The 21,744-nt window shown below is 34.4% G+C and overlaps 1 protein-coding gene across 1 annotated transcript in view; it reads left to right on the top strand.

The window, feature by feature from the left end:
• PRKCE (protein kinase C epsilon) overlaps positions 1–21,744 on the top strand; it is a 321,247-nt gene that overhangs the window by 238,624 nt on the left and 60,879 nt on the right. Inside the window, exon 12 of the mRNA XM_087962734.1 lies at positions 442–615. Coding sequence (XP_087818860.1) covers positions 442–615 — 174 coding nt within the window. The remainder of the gene's footprint in view (positions 1–441; positions 616–21,744) is intronic.

The following is a 21,744-nucleotide window of genomic DNA, read 5'->3' as shown; positions in this document are numbered from 1 at the left end:
ATACTCTCATTTATAGCAGCTGTCCAGAAGCCATTGGAACATGTGCAAAAATTTCTTCATGGTTCATCATACACAAGAATTTCTGCATATCTTTCATTATAAAGGTACCCTGACAATAAATGGTACATGGATACTAAACTTTATGACAAGTATTGAATTTGACTCTATTATCTTTCATGAAAAGCTGATTTTTAGAGATGACACTGCTTACCTTTTTATATTGAGCTCAATGATTTAAGTCAAACTATACCTTGAATTGTTAAGTGATACGTACAAATTTGTCTGTAGCTGGACAGACAGATAGATATTGTACATAGGACCTTTGTAAAATATTTTGCTGTAAGGTGCTTGTGATGGTTTATTTTTCCCCAGTTGTTATTAGTGTATCTTTTGAAAAGTGTGCAGTGTATTTTATAAATGAGACATTGTCCTTGACCTTAGGTTATGCTGGCGGAACTCAAAGGTAAAGATGAAGTATATGCTGTGAAAGTCTTAAAGAAAGATGTCATTCTTCAAGATGATGATGTGGACTGTACAATGACAGAAAAACGGATTCTGGCATTAGCACGAAAGCATCCCTATTTAACACAGCTCTACTGCTGCTTCCAAACCAAGGTAAGCTATCATCTGTTCCATACCTAACTACTGATCTGGTCAAGGAGTTTGAAGTTTCCTGTGAGTTGGATGATACTCACCGCCTGGATGATAATAACTTAATAACTTATTTATGCCTTAACATTTTCAATTGTCAAAATATGTTAGGAGGAGGTGGGGTTAGATGTCTGGAAAAATAAGTTATGAAATGAAAATATTTTAAATGATATCTTTGAAATATATAATTAAGTGCAAAGTTGCATTCTCATTTTAAGCATAGAATTGCAAAGCAACAGAACGATGGGTTTTGTGTATCTTGCATGAAACTTGAGTGTCTGTCTCACATTTGATGGCAATATGGATTGGTGGAAAACTAATTCATCCATTCCCAAGGAGGTGTTGATTCCTAAGATTCTCCTTTTGCTAAAGGTTGCTTTCATTTGTCCATTTTGTGAAATTTTAAGTACAACTTCCTTTGTTTGTTGGGCTTTCCTGCACTTAGGTATTGAAAACTCATTATATAAACCATATTTATAAAACTATTTCAGTGATTCCACAATCTACCACCTAATTCTGTACTGTAAACTCCTTTAAAAATGTATTTACTTCTAACAGATTTTAATATAAAAATAAATATATTGTATTGCACCTGAAATGCCAGAAGATGGCACTAAAGGTATAAAAAGGAGAATTCCTTGCCAGTTCTACTCTCTCCTTTTGAAATTGTTATATAACGTCATCGAAATATTGATAAGTACGGCATTCTAAGCAAATGAAACTTCTAAACTTTCAGAATAAACAAAGTTTGTGATTTTTATGATATGGTCTGCCAAAATGTCACTTTAAAGCCCTGGTGCAATAGAAATGCAAGCATTCCAACCTGGTTTATCTTGGGTGTAATTTGAGTGTTCTGCTTCTAGGAAATTTCAGGTGACATGGGCTCAAGAAAAAATAGATATAGTCTAATATTAAAGATCTGAAAACTCTTGTATTTGAAAAAAAATGTGATACTTTTAAACCTGGCTGAGGCCATGCCTTTTTAAAAAAAGTATTTTGACACAGAGAGCAACCATGGTGTCCCCCAAGTGGGTGGGATTGAAATTATTCAGTTCTCTCCCCCCCATTCTTATAATGTGTTTCAGGTTTTTATGACTGGATATGACTTTTGATGAAAATGGCTTTTAAAAAATCAAACTTGTTGCTGTAACAATAAATGTTATATTCTGGATGTGCCTGGGCAGATTAGAGGGGGAACTTGAATTGCCTACTATCATTTTAGGACTGGGCAAATCTGGGGAAAGAGTATTAGGAGTTTTGATGAGGATGTGAAAATACAAATGTGAATTTACACATTTTATTTTGAAAAATCCATTAGAATAAGTTTTAAAAGTTTCCAGATTAAAATAATGTTAGTAATATGAACAGTTAAATAGATTTTTTTTCTGATTCTCAAGTCTCAAAACCTGGAAAAATGATAATAGCTACATTTTCTGGATTTCTGTTATGTCTTTCATTTTAGGTTCCCTTCTAAATTTTTGGTGTGAAATGCTTTTTTTGAACTGCAGGAAAAAGAATGTCACAAGGACATGTATGGAATTGAGTGCTGTGCCAAGCATAGTGAAATTTCTATTACTAAGCTTATTGTGGAAAAAAATAATCCTTTATCAGAATGTTTGAAATCTGCCTTTCAGGTTTTGAAATCTACATATCTCATTTGCAGCAGATGCAATAATATTCCTCAGAGAGGCATAATACTTAATAGTTTATATAGCTGCATGAGTCTTTCTGATGCTTCACATATATGAACTACAGTCTTGTAAGGCAGATTACAATATTCTGCAATATCTATGGTTTGGCTGTCTAGTGAAAGAATGGTTGGTGTCCTATTTGAATTGGAAGTGTTCCAAATCACAGTCCTAACTATTATTGTACATGATTAAAATTAGGGGTACACTAGACTTAGCATTAAGGGGCCATGGCTGCCTCTAAGGATTTAAGATTAAGAGATGGGATATGGGAAGAAGAGACCATTTGCTGTATTTTAGGAGACGTTACTAAAATAGTTTATAAGTTGGGATGAAGGGGAAAGTCATTTCTTTTCATATTTTCTTTTCCTTTACTATATTTTTTATTTTTCTCCCTTTTCTTTTCTTTTTCTTTTCTGCACCTTCTATGTTTATTCTTTTTTAAAGTTTGTGTTAGTTTTTTATTGGTGCAATTGTAATTTTTAATAAAATTATTCATAAAAAAATAAAAATAAGGGTCTATACCAACATTGGTGTCTGACATTCTAGGCCAAAGCCATAGACCAAAATTTAAAGGATCAGTGTTGATGCTTGCTTTAAACACTCTTTTATTAAAACAAACTGATGATGTTTCTTGGTTTGGTTAATAAAAAGTCTACAAGAAAACAACCAATCTCGGAGAGCATCAAGACCCCTCTCCTTTAAAACAAACAAACAAAAATAATGGTTTGTCAAAACATTTTCAGTTGTCTTCTTCCAGCTATCATTTTTATGTATCCATAGGGCACTTAGTCCTTTTATTGTATTGTGGGTGAAATAACAAGAGTGGAATTGAATGCACATTAATCTCAGTGTCCAAGCTGACTCAACTTCTGGAATTTTAGAAGGAAAGAAAGATGGCAACTATAAACTATGAAGATAAATGTTTTTCCACATCAGTATCCATTTGGAGCCTGAGGGGCATATTTGACTTTTTGAGAGCATGTTGTTGGGCTCTCCAAGAAAATGGCTAGCCTGCGGTGCTTAACCATTCAGCAGTTAGCAGTAAAAAAAAAAAAAAAAACACCCAGAGATAAACCAATTTTTTTTGTTCTACCTGGGTTTTTTTTTTAAGCACAAGGAGATTATAATCCAATTATACATCACCTCGAGGGCACATTTCTGAACAAACTACAGGAGCATTTTCATTATTTGAAAAACCAGGGGTGGGGAACAATTGCCCCTTTATGACTTGCAGACTTCAACTCCCAGAATTCCTGAGTCAGCCATGCTGGCTCAGGAATTCTGGGAGTTGAAGTCTGCAAGTCATAAAGGGGCCATACTCCCCCACCCATCCTAAACCTTCCTATGAGGTCTATGTTAAACTGAGAGGACATTCCTGAAGATAAAGATTGTTCTAGCATATGACACTTGGTTCAAGTCAAAGTAATCTAAGAAAAAATGAAATAGTCTGGGTGTTTAGTGAGTGCCAAGGGAACTACTCATAAGCACATTTGAACCCCTAGTAGGGATATTATATTTACATTAGCATTTCTCTCTCCTTCCCCAAAGGCTGTGTGACCATCAGCACTTCAGTTACACCATTCATTCTGGAAGAGTGACAAGCTCCATTACTGCCCCACCCCTAATATTTATTGTATCTTTCAACAGGAATGTTAACATTTGCTTGTTTTACAAATAATTTCTTAATGAGCACAGCTCTTGTTCTCAATCCAATAAGCCAATTTGTCAGGTCAAAATTCTCCATGTCAGGGCAATGTATTTTCCAGAGCTTGAGTATTTTGAAAAGCTCTGAGAGAGCATCAAGGACTCTACAGAATCCTATATTTCTTAAATAGGAAAAGTATATCCATTTGTTTATGAGAGACAGAATATTTCTGAAAGTTGTACTTGATTTTTTTAAAGAGCAACTTACACCTTGCAAATTTACATTAAAATAACTTACATGGGGGAGTACCATACACACCAATTCCATTTTCTAAACAACTTTTTCCAATTTACCTAAGCAGAAATATATATATATATATATTTGATATATAGATTCTTGGGCAATTTACAAATATTTAAATAAATTTAGTATATAGTTTCCTGGGCAATTTACAAAAACACAAGAAGTTGTATACAAAATCTGTATATATAAAAAATTCTCACAAAATATAGGTGTTGATTCTTTTCCATGAAGAGAAACAGATGGATAGTGGCATGATGGTAGAGACCAAACAGTTTCCCAAAAGTGGCAATGTTAATAAATATAGGGTAAAATGGATACTATGTAGACACCTCATAGCACTACAGATTACATTAACCTCAAATGAGTGTGTTCATCTCATTATGACAAATGGATTATTGTCTCCTAGGAAAATTGTCTCTGGAGTTGAAGTTATATTCAGATCCCATTGACAAACTACGCTATAACAACTTTCCAGTCACCAATCTGTACAGACAGCAGTCTAAGTTTCTCTTGTAATTATTGGCCAGAGGGCCAAGATGTGTCATTTGTGATTTAGAGTGAAAATTAACTTGACTGGCTGGTTGGCCGTATATTTGTCTGGGGCTAATCAATGGCTTGTAATCCGTTTTATCCAACCATCTATTGTGTAAGTTGCTAGGCAGCTAAACCTGTTGTGAAGATTTTGTTATATAGATGTAATCCACTTAAAGTGCATTTACATTGTCTGATAGTCCTGCCATGCGTCATGTAAGACCCTTGTCAAGGCTCTATTTCATGTTCTGCACCACAGTGAGGATCATTTAGGATTGCCAAGTATCGCTGTAGTATAATGAATTTCTTCAAGATATTTCTATTTTAGCTCACAAATACCCCTTTTTGTTTTGTTTTTTTAAGAAAATCCCTAAAAAGTTTTAGGGAAATAATTTTAAGGTGTAACTAAATAATGGCTGATACATGACAATGAAGACTGGAAAACTTTTGATTGTGTTCATAATAAAATACTACTGCCACCAGAGTTTCTGTAATGTTTATATAGAAATACAGCTTCTGTTCTTTCTTGTAAGGTGGAATCCATCCAAAGATGACTCAAATATGGGTAGTATAAGTAACAGTACTGGCATCCATGCTACTGGTGGGACAGGTTGCAAAGCTTTTGTGCCTTTCTGAGGCAATTGTTGGTATGATTCACATGATTATTCATAGATAACAATATGTAGCATTATTTAAGAAACCGAAATATGTTTCCCGAATTTCAACTCTCTCTCTTAACAAACAAAGCAATATGATTACCTAGCACAAGGGTATGCCACATTGGCAAATTTAAGACTTGTGGACTTCAACTTTCAGAATTCTCCAGTTAGCATACCTGGCTATGGAATTCTGAGAGTTGAAGTCCACAAGTCTTAAAGGTGCCAAGGTTGGATACCCCTGACCTAGTATATGATTAAAACCAGTCTCAAAGAGGCAAAATAATTACATGAATTCCAGTTGTCAGATGTATTTGGTACAAACCATTAGATAAATTAGATCTATCACTTAATTTTAAACTCAGATGAAACACATGTCTAGGTGTTGAAAACATTAAAAATGAATTTGTAAGAATAACACTGTAATGCAGCTTGTACGAAGGTCCTGAGATTTAGCATGGCAAAATCCTGAGTCTTTGTCAACTAATCAAAAATTATAAAATTTCTTGGACTTCCGGTTTGAGCTTCTTCAGCGACAGACCGAAACCTCGTCTCTGCCAGGCTTCGATCTGTGCTCGCCGCTGGAGCGCCCCAAGCTGGCTGGTTTTGGGGCTAAGCCACCCTGTAGAGGTGGTGAAGAAGGAGGCAGCAGGGTTGAGGAGAGCCGCATGTCTCCTCCCCAGCTGGCCATTACTCCCTTTCCTGAAGGTGGTTGTAGCGGTGGTCAGAAATGGCCACCACAAAGAAGAACTCGACCGGAAAAGAATGTTCAGGAGGAAGATAAGAAGAGAAAATTTTGGTTGACCAGGTCAAACAGCAAAAGCAACAAATAAGGTACCCTGGAATTTAAACTTAACAACATTGTTCCCAAAGAAGATTTTGAAGCTGCGAAGGAGAGAGAGAAGGGAAAGGATTAGTTTTTTTTTCTTCCCTTCCTTATACTGACAGCAAAGAGACTTAAGCAAGAAATTGAAAAAAAAATCCACTTTGACATTAATGGGCATCTAAGCTGAAAATAAAAGTCAAAGGGATAATAAAGATTTCTGGACATTTAAAAGTTTTTAAAAGCAGGAAAGGAGAAAAAAAGAATAAAAGGGCAGGATCTGGAAAAATGGAGGAGACTGCCTGGAATTAAGGAATGGAACTGTAATTAAAAGGAACTTACAGTAAAATTTTACCAAGATTCATCAAAGATACATTTTAATAGAAACTTGGTAACAAAATAATAGAACCCCAGGAAGAGAAAGTGGAAAAAAGAAGCAAATAGAAACAGCCTTGGATTATTTGGTGATTTTTGGTTTTTGCATCTAGATGACTAAAATTAACTGGGTGGTTGTTTAAAAGTTTTTAAAATGGTATCACTCTTAGAAGAACTAAAAATGGAACTTTAAAAATGGAAAGAAGATGCACAAGAAGGGAGAAGTTCTTTTGGCTTCGTGTTTCAATTCTTAGAAATGGAGATCTGGAACTATGAGAAGCAACAAGAAACGCTTGCAGAACAAGAAGATTGGGACAAAGAAGAAGCCATCTCTAATGATCAAATAATTTTAAGTGGGGGGGAAAAAAGGGGGAAAGAGAGTGAAAGGTTTAAGACTAGAAAAAACAACCCAAAAGAAGAACAATTTGAAAGATAAGTATAATATTAGAAAGCAACAGAAGAGGGGATTACAGATGAGAGAGTTAGAAGTAGAGAGACGAGGGGGTAAAAAGGGGAGGGAGAAGAAGAGGGGGAAGAAGGCAAGGAAAAGAAGTTGTAAAAACAGAAACAAGAAATGGAGAAACAGAGAAAAAATATAAGGATTGTAACCATAAGCTTGTTTAGAGATAATGGGTGAAAATTTAATTGCAAAAGGGATTCTGCAAAGGTACATAAGATAGCATTGTTATATTATAAACAGAAATAATTTTAGAAAATATATTGATGATGGATAAAATATTTACTGTAATGTAGTTGATGTTTGTTAATAAATAAATGAATTAAAATGATTGAGAGAATTAAATGGGAACATTTTTAATTATTAGTAATGATTTACAAAAATATAAGTGAGAAATATGAAAAAAAGAATTAACCATGGAAAGTTTATAAGTGTTCCCAAGGAAGTATGATATTTAATTGAAAAGAAATGTTAAAGATGTTAAGATTTTAATGCATATTAATGATAGAATTGAATTGGAATGGAATGTGTGTTTTATTTACATATATATATATATATATATATATATATATAATTTTTTTCTTTTTAAGAATATAGTGTGTATTTTAAGAATGTACCAAGCAGAACTCGATTTGAAGTTATGTATTATATTGAATGCTATAATCTTAAAGGTATACATTGAAGCTTAAATAAGAGTTTGAATGGATAAAATTAAAGGATATAAAGGTGTCATACTCTAATTGGTAACTACGGGGAAAGATTTGCTTAATAAGAAAAGATAATGTGAAATTGAAATGCCTGCAGAACAAGAAATACATGAGAATTGATTGGTTGTTGAAAGAAGTGATAAGCCTATCTTTAATGAAACCCAAATAAAATTTTCAGAAATGCCTGCAGATGGATTGGACAAAGAAGAAAAAGGGGGAAGGAAAGGGGAAAGAGAATGGAAAGTTTAAGATTGGGAAAAACAACTCCAAAAAAAAAAAAAAATAGAGTGAAAAATAAGTATAAAATCAGAAAGCAACAGAAGAGGGAAATGCAGAAGAGAGAATTAGAACTAGAGAGACAAGGGGTAAAAAGGGGAGGGAGAAGATGAGAGGGAAGAAAGAAAGGAAAAGAAGTTATAAAGGACAGAAGCAAAATATAGAGAAACAGGGCCTATTTAGAGATAATGGGTGAAAACTTAACGGAAAAAGGGATTCTGCAAAGGTACATAAGACAGTATGGTTATATTAGAAGCAGAAATAATTTTAGAAAATATGAAACAATGTATGATTAAAATGTCTGATAAAATTGCTGTCATAATTCAGTGGAATGCTTGACAATAAATAAATGTAACAAAAGGTATATTTAATGATTTATAAAACATATGTGAAGAGAAATAAGGGAAAAATTAATTATGGAGATTACATGTGTTTTTAAGGAAGTATGATATTTAATTGAAAAAAAGTTTTAAAGATGTTAAGATTTTAATGATTATTAATGATAGAACTGAACTGGAATGGAATGAGGGTTTATAATTACATATATTTACAATCTTTCTTTCTTTTTAAGAATATAGTGTGGATTATAAGAAATTACCAAGCAAAATTTGATTGGAAGTTATGTATTATGTCTTACATTGAAGGTCATAAACTTAAGGTATATATTGAAGTTTAAATAAGAGTTGAATGGATGTAATTAAAAGATATAAAGGTGTCATTAATAACTACAGGAGAAAATTTGTTTAATGAGAAAAGATAATATGAAATTGAAACAGAACAGACAAAAGTATAAAGATTTGAATTGAGATGAGATAATCAAAATAAAATTGCGAAAATTAAAAGAGGGGAAAAACTATATAGAAAATGTAAAATAGTATAAGATATGGAATAGAATACAAAAAGGAGCATGAAATTGAGTTTTGTGTCTGTATAAAGAAGTTCAACCTGTGACAATGCTATTTTCAAAAAAGATGTTTTACTTGTATTTTGTATGTGTGAAAACCCAAATAAAACTTTATTTTAAAAAAATTATAAAATTTCTTCTTATTAACCAGTGGTTGAGATATGTCCTTCAAATGATTGGTCACACTTTAATATATGAATCCTAATAACAAATCAGTCTGGATGGTTTTCTGTAAATATCTCGTTCTGATTTAAACGGAGTGTCTAGTACAAAAACAATCTCTGTTTTAACAATTCTTCAAATCTTGAAATTGGTCTTCCTCCAAAAATAATTAGCCCTGTCTTGTTACCTAATTGTAAATGCTAATTTTGTAGTTGTAAGCAGGTGATGTATTCTGCAATCCACACAGGAATATAAATAACTCTATTAATTTTTAGTTTTAGTCATATGTAGTCAGTTTCCTAAACTTTTCAAATTATACACAACTAACATTAGCATGTCTAAACTAGACAATAGCTCTTGAGCTTTTGTTGAGGAACTGATTCTTGGAAAAAAATTATTAGGTGAAACCTCTGACTTTTATAAATATTTGAAACGATCAATCTGTGAGAAAAACTGAAAAAAGTATTTATATATGTGTGTATGTGTATGTATATCTATCTATCTATCTATCTATCTATCTATCTATCTATCTATCTATCTATCTATCTATCTATCTATCTATCTATCTATATGTATATGTATATCTATATGAATATCTCTATCTCTATCTATCTATCTATCTATCTATCTATCTATCTATCTATCTATCTATCTAAATCCATATATCCTTAAGACTGTGAACTCAACCATGTGAGTAATCTAATATCTATACTTTGTTTTCCTTTGCTTGCATAACTCCTATTTAGGATGACAATGTAGATTTTAAAAAGTCACAAGGAACTCCAAATACCTATATGGTCCCTTTCATTGGCTAGCAAGTCATGCTTTGTAATGAGGTAGCATGAAACTCAGCATGCAAGATTTTTGCCTTCCAGAAGTTGACCATACTCTAGGAAGGAGAAAATTAGTAGGTTTGCAAAATGAAGAAAATTGTATTACTGTTTTGTCCCACAGTCCAACCAAACAGTCCAACCAAATTCTGGTGGAAAGCCCTGAGGGCAGAATCCCTTTCATATGATTAGTCCTCTGTTGTAGGGTTTTAAATCTTCTGCTGAGTACTTGATGGACTTCTGTAAGAGACTAATAGCAAAAAAAAAAAGGTTCAAATTGAAAGCAGCCAGCTGGAGTCATTGCAATTTTTTAAAGGTAGAGCATAAAGAACAGATTTTGTCAGCTGATATTCATAAATGTCCTGTCTTACTGTTCATGATGACTGGTTCTACATCCAAGAGGCAGGGCAGCAACAGGGAGACAATAATAAACATGATTTTTATCTAGTAAAATGCTCAGCCACAATGTTCCTCTGTGAAAAAATGCTACATCCACCATGTTGTGCATGCATATTCTGCCATTTGCAAGGATATCCTGTCTCACTCCTGCTTCCTGCTTCTTCCCTTGATCAAGGTAAATGGAGAATTTGGGTTGAGTAATTCAGGTTTAATTTTTTAAAAATAAATAAATAATTTTCCATTTGCTGCTTATGTCTGAAAAGGCTTCAGAAATCTATAAATCTACTCTAAGAAAATGAGGAATCCTACATTCTCAGCAGAATGAGCTTTTGTACGTATTTTCCTTATGGAGAGAATATATACTGATTTCAGTAATTTTATAAGTCTTACATAACAATAGGACTTTAATTTCTATGGACAAAATAATCATGACTCCCTCTTAGGGCCTTGCAAAAAATAGATACCTAGTGCTTGTCAATCTACTTATTATTATTATTATACACAAAAAAACTACAGTGTACACAGCAAATGAGATAACTATGCTGGGTTTCATACCAGAAATCACTAGTCGAACACTTCCCAAGCATTTAGGACTGCGTGATGTATCGATGGATTATGCGAGCAGATCCCAGTAAGGTGGCCTTCTGCAGCTGACCAATGGTGATTTTGTCAGCACCAATTGTTTTTAAGTGCTTGCCTAGGTCTTTAGGCACAGCACCCAGTGTGCCGAGTACCACTGGAACCACCTGCACTGGTTTATGCCAGAGTCTCTGCAGTTCAATTTTCAAGTCCTGATATCTGGTGGTTCTTTCAAGTTGTTTCTTGTCGATTCTGTTGTCACCAGGTATGGCAATGTCGACGATCCACACTTTTTTCTTCTCCACAATCGTGATATCCGCAGTATTGTTTTCCAAAATTTTGTCAGTCTGTATTCGGAAGTCCCACAGTAGTTTTGCATGCTCATTTTCGACCACTTTCTCAGGCTTATGATCCCACCAGTTCTATTATGATTAGTAGTAGTAGTATTATTCAGCTTTCTTTCTGGTCAGTCATCTTCCAAGTGCTGTGAAACATTTTTCCTCCAACCATTTAATATTTATCAGGCAAGGCTAGCTGCAGTTGTATAACTATTTAATATAAGAAGGTTATGCAACTATTTAAAAGTGTCAGTCTTCTTTTTATTTTAAAGAGAGGTAAATAGGAGAGTTCCCTGCAAGAAATAACAGCTTTTTTCATAGGATTCTTTGTGCCTTGTAAAGAATGTAAGAAATGGCTCTGTTGATCAGATCAAATATCCATCTAATCTAGCACCCCATGTTGCACAATAGTCAAACTGAGACAGTTAGGAAACTTACCAACAGCATATAAGGGCAAATAATTGCTTCCAAGTGGTGTATAGTTAAGAGTAATAGCCACTAATATTCCTGTCTTCTCTAAATTTATCTCAATATGACCTTTTTCTTTAACAGAGAAGATCATTTCAATTAAAACCATACCTGATTCAAAATACATTATAAATATACTTATATTCCAATATCCATGTGAAATAGATCGTATTACTTTCATTTGGCAGCTGAGGAACTGTCTATTATTATGACGATGATGATAGTTTTCAGGAGGTTCAACATCAGTTCTTTGAAGCTTCCTTTCTAAACGATAGTCAAAATAGTTCATTTGAAGCCATGTTTTATCCAATTTGATTTCTTTGTGTGTATAAAAAGTGCTGAAAACCAATGACCTTCAAATTGGTAACATAATAATGTGTCCAGAGGGAAGTCATAGATATCCCATTTCCAGAAACATCAATATACTTCAGTAAAATAAACAGAAATTTCCACCATTGACCTGGAATCAGACAGCATGATGAATAAGTTTGCACAACCAGTGTTTATTTTTCCCTGTCTGCAATTGTTTGATAGAAATTGGCAGCAGGTAGAAATTAACTTGGTTCTTTCTTTAAATGTGCACAGAAATCCCTGAATGTTGTTGTTAAAAGTATTGCTTTCCAGGGTTTGGAGATTTGTTTGTTTGTGGTATTTTTATACTGCCCACCCCAGAAAAATTCTTAGTGGCTTACAAAAAGCCGAACAAAGTGCTTGAAAATTCCAAAATTCCCCCCCTCCCCAATCAATATACAGAAAGCAGTTTCGCTAGCTTTTTGTCAGTGAAAAGCCATCTTAACTGCTTTTCAAAAAATATGGTAAATTCCTGGAGGTAAGCTGCCCTCCAGTGATAAGCTGCCTACCAAATAAAAAATGACTATCTGGAAATAAAATGTTCCATAGTCCTGGGGCATCTTGTCTAGTCCCACCTCACAATCTCACAAGGGCTATTCTCATAGGATAAATGAACTAGATGAATTTCTGTTTGAAATAGGTCCTATACATAACTGAGCATACAATATATGCTTCTTTTTTACTTTTGTGCATGTAATTTCATACATATATCTGATATCTCCCAATATCTACATTTCATTTATACTTTTATAAACTATAGTTCAGAATTCTTAGAAATTCTATTTCACCAGGGTCATATTTTTAAATCTAAAATTTATATTTTCACATAAAGGATGAATTTTTCTTGTATTAAATAGTTTAAGATTATTGTTAAACACTGCATTAGTTAACCTTAACCTTAAAGTAGGCAATATATTTTTAAATTAATAACTCTTCAGGATGGGTATTATTCTATAAAGTCACTGACTTTTTTCAGTGAGAGACAGAGTAGTGGGGTTCAAACTGGGAACTGCTACTAGAAGTTTCCTTTTTCTCTGACACTTCTTAGCTTCAGCTCCTCAGAATGGCACATACCCGACGGAAAACGCGAGGCCCCGGCAGAGGAACGGGAGATTTCCCCCTACCAGCCCTCGCCGGCCGGCCGAGCCCCCGCTGACCTCTGCCAGGGTCGCTAAATGCTAAAGCCTCTAAGACAACCCGCCTGTGGCGGGCGCTTAAGCCACCCTGGTAAAAGTTTCAGAGATAAGAGATAGGCAGAACCATTATGGATGTTTTGTCCTTTCACTGTTGCTTTGCAGGGTCAGTTGTGTGCTGCGGCCAACGCACGGGGAGCAACAACCCAATCCCTCCACCACCCCCCCAACCCCCCCCCCCCCCCCCCCCCCACCCGAGGATGGGAGCTTTCATCTACATTTTCTATCCTACTACTATTTTTTTTGTGTGTGTGTGTGTGTTTTCAACTGCTGAGGATTGGTCATGCTTGTGTCACGTGTTTGTGACAGAAAATCTGCTGCAGGTCTACAGTAGATCAGTAAATAGGCTGGCCTTTCTGAGGTTTGCACTTATGCCTCATGAAACTATCAGTCAACATAATTCACAGTCATGCATGGACGTTTGAACTGCACTTAGATGTCCTTTAGACATTTCCCTCATCAACAAGCTTTTATCTGGGAACTAAGATCCTAATTAGTTGCCAGCAGAGTTACAGGATCTACATCATCAAAAAACAAGGGAAGTTTTCCTTTTAAAAACTCTTGTGGTCTTTTAAAAAAATTCCTTTTAATGCCTATCATCAGATTGCACTTTTGAACAAAAGGCATATAGTGGCTGCTATGCAATTATCCAACACACCCTGTTTTCCCTTGCCACTTGTTTAGCAAAGGGCAGATGGGCAGTCATTCAAAGTAAATATCACACTATTTAGCCAAAGTTCTCCTTTTCTCCCAAGAAATGCATAGCTGTGTTGTTTTTGTTAAAAGTGGCACTTTCTCACTTTCTGCTACTTTTTCCAAGAAAGCTCACTTATTTCTTTATATGAACGTCAATGGTGGTTGCTAATTTCCAATCATCCAAATGCATTAGATTCTAATTTAGGTTAAGCATGGCAGTTAAAAAAAAATTAAGATGGTAGTCATGACGGTGGGATCAAATCTCTGTTTGGTTTTTAAGAGTCTTCAATTCCTACTCAATATTGAGTAGGAATTTACTGAGAAAGATGAAAGATATTATTGTGTGAGGAAACATACTGATGAAACAAAATGATGAATAGTACAGACATACATGGACATGCACATACATGTTTTTTTAGTTTGGACCATATGTTTGTTAATGTGACTTCTAACTCTGTCTGAAAAGTCTGAGGATGGCGTATTTTGAAATATTTGTTTTGGAGATTGGTAAAATTTCTTGCTGATCATTGCAGTACAGATTTTAAAGAAGACTGCCTTACCAGCCTTTAAAAATGCATAAAGCATTCATGTTTACAAAGGATGTTTTGTGAGAATATATACATCTTCTTAACATCATCCTCTGTTATAGCCACATTTTTAAAAGTGGGGAGGGGGAGTTAACAAAAGTCTTTGTAACAGCATGTTACAACCTTACAGTATTTCCTCTGCTTAAGTGAAGTTCAAGAAACCAGCTGTTTAGAAAAAGGAAAATGCTTATTGTTGAAATTCGCCCTTTCCTTCTGGTCAAGGTTAACCGTGCTTTCCTACACTGGCGCCGCCTTTGTAATGTTTCCCTAGATATTTACAGCAAGGCCTTTAAACTTGAAAATGAAGATTGTGCCTGCATATTAGCTTTGATTCTTTTTTTTCTTTAACATTGAAGTGCTACATCTTCTTCATCTTCTCCTCCCACCTCCCAAAATTCCAGGCATTATGATTCATCATTTTTGTAACACCTCTAATGTTTTATCTCATACGTCTTCCCAAATTCATGTGACCTAATTTTCTAAATGTTTTATTGTTATCCATTAATTTGAAAGAAAAGAGAGCAGGAATTGCACTTCTTTTCTGAATAAATCCACAGAGTCAGCTGATCTAGGAAGAATCCTAAGAGTGACTCTGATTACCCTAAAAATCTGTTTCCCACAATGGTTAATTTGGTACTGCTGGAAACATGCAAATTGCATACAGAATTGCTTCAACAGTGTGAAGTGCAACCTCAGTCTATAATGGTAATGATCTTTTCCCATTCAGACTCTGGTCCTTGAGTCTTTTGCAGAGAGATTGGCTTGCAAGTCCTTTTGGTTGATTTTCACGTCAGTATATGCAATCATTGCAGTTGAGTGGTAGACTTTGGAGTTTTAATAAAAAGATGCCTTTTAATTGCTTTTTTGTTGGGGATAAAATTATTCCTTAGAATCATCCTATATTTATTCTGTGTGGATGAACTATTTGGAAGAAGCACGTTTTCTGTTTGAAAATAAGCCAAGCCCATCTATGTTTGAGTAATCTTGAGCTTCAACATTTCTTGGGAAAACAATTTATAGCTGAAGACAGATGCACATATGTTCTTGCAAATACAAAAGCCGACAGTTTAGGTATAATTCTTTTTTAAAAAATTATGTATAGTTGGAATTGAAGGTAAAGATGCCAGTTAATGCATGCTCCATGTAACATATTTATCTGATCTAAAGATCCAGAGCATTGCAGACTGGATTTAAATTCAAAACCAAACTTGGTCTGTTTTGTTTATTTTGTTGGTTTTATTTGTTTTGTTCTTTCTAAAGGCATACTTTTAACTTTGGCCTGGTTCCTATATTAAGAGCTGGACAATCATTTACAAAAGAAAACAAGGAGTCTGAAAGCCAGGAATATGTTTTTTCTTTTTGCTCCTGTGTAATGTTTTTGTTTTCCTTCCTGAGCTACAACAGCTGAAATAATTTTTTATTGTTTTATTCTCGCTCAGCATAGACATAGGGACATGTTTTCTTTGGCTAGACTTTTTAAAAGCCTACCTGATGAGAGAGCGGAACTGGTTGTCTAAGAGGCATTTGAGGTTGTGTGAATTGATTTCAAGTTTATTTTTTTCCTATCTACTCTAGACGATGAAGAGAAGAAAAAAAATAACTTCCATGACATAGAATATGAACTATATTGAGCTTGAAGTAGACTTCCGGTTTGGAGAATGAGTCTGAGTATTATGAAGTTATTTAGATTGTAAATCTTGCTTTATTAAGTCCATCTTAAAGTGCCCTCTTAGTTCAGTTATTTAGGGAACTGAAACATAATGGTTTTTATATTATTTGATCCTAATCAGCACTTATAAATTTTATGGAATAAAAGCAATTAGCTTCTTCTGTGTCCAGAAGATTATATTAAAGCCAAGTTTAAACACACACACACACACACACACACACAAAGTTGTTGGGGGTAGGGAAAGATAGAATGTTAGTTTCCCCATGAATCTAATTTTGTCTCTTAATCAAAAATTGGCAAGTAGTCTCTCATTAGATGTAGGAATTGCAGTGCAGTTTTCCAAGTGGTAGCCTTTATGGAGTCAGAAACACACCATCCACACACAAGAGAGGACGGAAACCTCAACAGGCTTCAGAAATACAACTATGCTCTTTTGGAATCATCTTTTCCTGCAAAAGTCACTTAGTATATTGAACAAATTTAATTGGTTATAGACAGCTCAGGATCTAGACAAGAGGGTTAAACAGATGGAACAATGAAAGATGGCACCAAATGCAATGTTCTGGAAAATGATATATGGATCCAGACTTCCTATGAATGCTCTATAATGCAATATTTTGTTATTGGCTGTCCTTATATGCCTGCTGCTTGTTTAAGAATGTAAATTCACTTTTCAGTTTTAGGTTTCTCAGTTCCAAGCAAAGAATTGCATGAGCAAAATAACATGAAAAATTATTTTTAAATATTTAAATGACCAGCATTTAGAAGTTAGGCTCAGTTTGCATCTGTCTGAATATTTTTAAACTTTGCATTAAAATTGTATTTCTTACACTGCTCTTAACGTATGCGTTTTGTATATCATCACACATTTTATATGCTTTTTTTTCCATCAACGTATACTTTTGTGCACAGTTTCCTGTAAACTGCATCACTGTAAACTATATATTTTTGTTTTTATTGAATGGCACTTTATTATTATTTAATTGAAAACAACCTTAAAATGAATGAATGAATTTTGAAGGGTATATTTTCCTATCTTTCCTTGCTTCCATCTTACAGGTCCCTTGGTAAATTATTCTGCCTTGAAACCTACTGAATTGTTTATTCCATAAACCTTGGATAAGTGTACTTTTGCATTCTAACTTATAGATCCATACTGAAACAATGAAACAATGACTTTAAAAAATAAACATAAACAACAAAGGCCATAAAAGCTCTGGGGTAGAAAAACGCAGTGAAGTTTCAATTCATTGTTTGGAATTATATTATTTTTCCAAAAGAAACTCTAACCAATAACAGTTTAAAAATACAGCAGATCCAGCATGGAAGTATAGTGATATTGAAGCCTTAACACCATTCTATAATTTGTGAATAGGAAATCAGTGAGATCTCGGCTGCAGACCTCTTGAGCAGGCCCATTATATGCTATTAATATTCTGTAGTAAATCATGCATGGTTTCTGCCCTTGCACATTCCAGCCATTTCTTTTAGGCTAACTTTTTATCCCAGCAGAATGGTCATTAAGAGAAATCTGCCTTTATGGAAATTTAATGAATTTTAAGTTACTCAGAACACTGTGTTCAAATAAATCATAAAAATAATCCACTGCTTAGAGGCAGGCCAAAGTTTGTGACCCGGGAGGACTCTTTGAAATTTTCCATTCAAGATGATCACAGTCCTTGTAGATGTCTCTTGCTGTGCTGTGAAGTTGGAGCCCGCTGTTGTCACTGGCTGACCTTTGGACATGAGTACATGGGAACTGCTGAACCACTTCACATAGAAGGGGGAATGGAGATGAGTTCTACTTTTGGTAGCAATGCTGTGGCAGCTTGTTTACAAAGCTGAGATCCATATTACATGAGTGTGTTATAGAAGTGGGGCAGCCTTCCATATCACTAAGGAGAAACAGGCACTAGATGGAGTTTTGGATTAAAGAAACAAGGAGGAGGAGTTGCATAACCCACGTCTCTACCCAGTATCTCTTCATTCAGTCTTTCTCTTTCAGAGTTAGGTTTTTTTTTTCATATAAGCTGCTATAGTTCTGTTACATACATGTACATGTAAGATTCTGGTCTCTCCTTTATGAGGCCTTCTGAGTGTGAAGCATTTGAGCTTCTTAAGGTACACAAACATAAAGTATTTCCATACAATGTAGTTAATCAGGATTCTTGCTAATCAGTATTGACATACCACTCTGTAATGCCTTATTGAGATCACGCTTGGAATACTGCATCCAGTTTTGGTCGCCACAATGTAAAAAAGATGTTGAGATTCTAGAAAGAGTACAGAGAAGAGCAACAAAGATGATTAGTGGACTGGAGACTAAAACATATGAAGAACAGTTGCTGGAATTGGATATGTCTAGTTTAATGAAAAATGGTGTAGGTGAAATAGTAATGTTCCAATATCTAAGGGGTTGCCACAAAGAAGATGGAGTGAAGCTGTTCTCCAAAGCACCTGAAGGCAGGACAAGAAGCAATGGATGGAAACTAATCAAGGAGAGAAGCAACCTAGAACTAAGGAGGAATTTCCTGACAGAACAATTAATCAGTGGAACAACTTGCCTCCAGAAGTTGATGATCCAAACGCTGACAAGGATCTTGGAGTACTCATCTCAAATGACCTAAGTGCTAGAGCCCACTGTAACTACATCGCCAAAAAGGCGTTAAGAGTTGTTAACCTAATCTTATGTAGCTTTTTCTCTGGTAATATTACACTAATAACTAGCGCATACAAAACATTTGCTAGACCAATACTCGAATACAGCTCATCAGTCTGGAACCCACATTATGTGTCTGATATTAACAAAGTTGAGAAAGTCCAGAAATATTTCACAAGAAGAGTTCTCCACTCCTCTACTCGTTGCAGAACACCTTATGCCACCAGACTTGAAATTCTAGACCTAGAAAAGCTAGAACTACGCCGCCTTTGGTCCGATCTAAGCATAGTTTATAAAATCATACATTGCAATGTCCTACCTGTCAATGAATACTTCAGCTTCAACCATAACAACACTAGAGCAAACAATAGATACAAACTCAAGGTTAATCGCACCAAACTTGATTGCAGGAAATACGACTTCAGCAACAGAGTGGTCAATGTCTGGAATACTCTACCTGACTCTGTGGTTTCTTCCCGAAGCCCCAAAAACTTTAACCTTAGACTGTCTACTATTGACCTCACCCCTTTTCTAAGAGGTCTGTGCATAAGTATGCCAACATGCCTACCGTCCCTGTCCTCTTGTTTCTTTTATATATATTTTTATTTTTCTTATATGTATCCATGTATTCATAACTATGTTTTTACTTATACCTATTATCTTGTAAGCAATTGACAAATTAAAAAATAAATAAATAAAATAAAAGTTGTGGATGCTCCAACATTGGAAGTTTTCAAGAAGAGATTAGACAACTATTTGTCTGAAATGGCACAGATTTTCCTGTCTGAGCAGGGGATTGGACTAGAAGATCTCCAAGGTCCCTTCCAACTCTGTTATTCTGTTAAGATGATGATGCTAATGGTGTGGATGAAACTTTAGGAAGCAACTTTCCCATTGCTATGTGTAATTTTCTCAGATTAATGATAGTTGATAGGGTATATAATACTAAGCCGCTGATCTTTTTAAATACTAAGTATACATCCCAGAGGAGTTTTTCAAATCAGAGGCATACCTAATGCCCTTGTATTGTTATACAGTCTATCCGAAGGTGACAGAGGCACTATCACAAGATGGCAAAAATGTTTTCTTGGAATTTCAAACAGTGCTGTTCCATAGTATGCTTGAGATATATTAACCTGAAGTAAATATCATTGTTTGTCAGATTATAACACTGAGATTCTATTTAATGTTTTTATTGAGTTATAAAATAAAATAAGATACAAAATACAAAAGTAAATAGGAAAATGGTGGGGAGGAAGAGGAGGAAGAGAAGTGAAGAAGATAAAAGAAAGAAAAAGAAACATTGACTTCCAACTCTGTTGCAGTAAAGTAAGGCATTAACATCAAATCACAACTTTTTGTTTTTTCATAATAATATGAGCAAGCCATTTCTATAAAGATCTATCAATCTAATTGGTAAAACCCGAAATCAAAGTGTTATTCTTTTCCACTTCAAGCACAAAGTTCAGAAGCGGTCTCCGTGTGGAAACAAAAGTACTTATATTGTTTTCTTTAATCAAAATAGTCAGTTTTGCCATTTCACAAACTCCATCAACTTCTGCAACCATTCATCCATGGTAGAAATTGAAGTGTCCTTCCATTTTTGTGCATGCAATAGTCTTGCTGCTGTCAACATATATAGTAACAAAGTTCCAATTTTTTTCTCCAGGTCTTTTTCCATTAGGCCCAAAAGGAAAAGTTCTGATTTCATCTTTATCTCCATTTTCAAAATTTTCTGTATTAAAATATGAATCATACCCCCTTTTTTGTTTTATCACATGTCCACCATAGATGATAAAAAGTTCCTTCTTTACTTTTACACTTCCAACATTCATTTGATGTACCTTTATACATCTTAGCTAACTACCAATTCTGATGTTAAATACCAATGATACATCATCTTATAATTTTCTTTTAGATTATAATTTAATGTAAATTTAAAACCTTTTGTCCACATATTTTCTCATTGTTCAAGCATCACATTATATCCAAAATTCCTTGCCCACTGAATCATACAATGTTTTACATGTTCATTTTCCAAATTCAATTTCAATAACATTTTATAGATCTTAGCAATAATGTGTTTGTTTTCACATAATAAAATGTCTAATTCTTTTTTTAACAAAGCACTTTTTATCCAGTTTAAATCCATAGCACTTTTTATCCAGTTTAAATCCATAGCACTTTTTATCCAGTTTAAATCTTTCTTTCACTTCTTGATAAGTAAACCAATGGCAAGCATAACCTTCTGATTCAAGTTCTTCCCTTGGCTTTAATATTGGGTCACCAGAGTTGAAAGATAAAATTTTACCATACGTCAACCAGTTTGGCTCTGCCACATTTCTTTTCTAAAGAAAGCTTCCTGGGGTGACACCCAAAGAAGCAATTTGGTAGAGAGCCTTGTTTTATATTTATTCCAAACTCTTAGTATGGTTTGTCTAATAAAATGATTATTAAATTCAACTTACTTTTATCCTATCATAAGAAGCCATGCCATCCAGATTCTAATCTAGAGCAATAAAGCAGTGACAGGTACATATTGATTCAGTTTACATAATGAATAGTTCTTTCCTTTAAGAAAATTGCTGTACCTAAGTCCATATATATCCATTTCATGTATTCATAACTATGTTTATACTTATACCTATTATCTTGTAAGAGATTGACAAATCAAATAAATAAATAAAACTAAATAAAAGGAAACAAGGGTTTGCTTCATCTGTAGTAGCTACCAGTTTTTGGGCTTTGCCACCACATGCAAAAATATTTCAAGAGAGCCACTTTCCATCTTTAT

Source organism: Notechis scutatus, chromosome 1, assembly GCF_049901735.1.
Source record: "Notechis scutatus isolate UNSWTSFEM ecotype Mainland chromosome 1, rNotScu1.2, whole genome shotgun sequence".
NCBI classification, from domain to species: Eukaryota; Metazoa; Chordata; class Lepidosauria; order Squamata; family Elapidae; genus Notechis; species Notechis scutatus.
The sequence above is the reverse complement of the archived record's forward strand: the minus strand, read 5'-3'. Positions and strand labels throughout refer to the sequence as shown.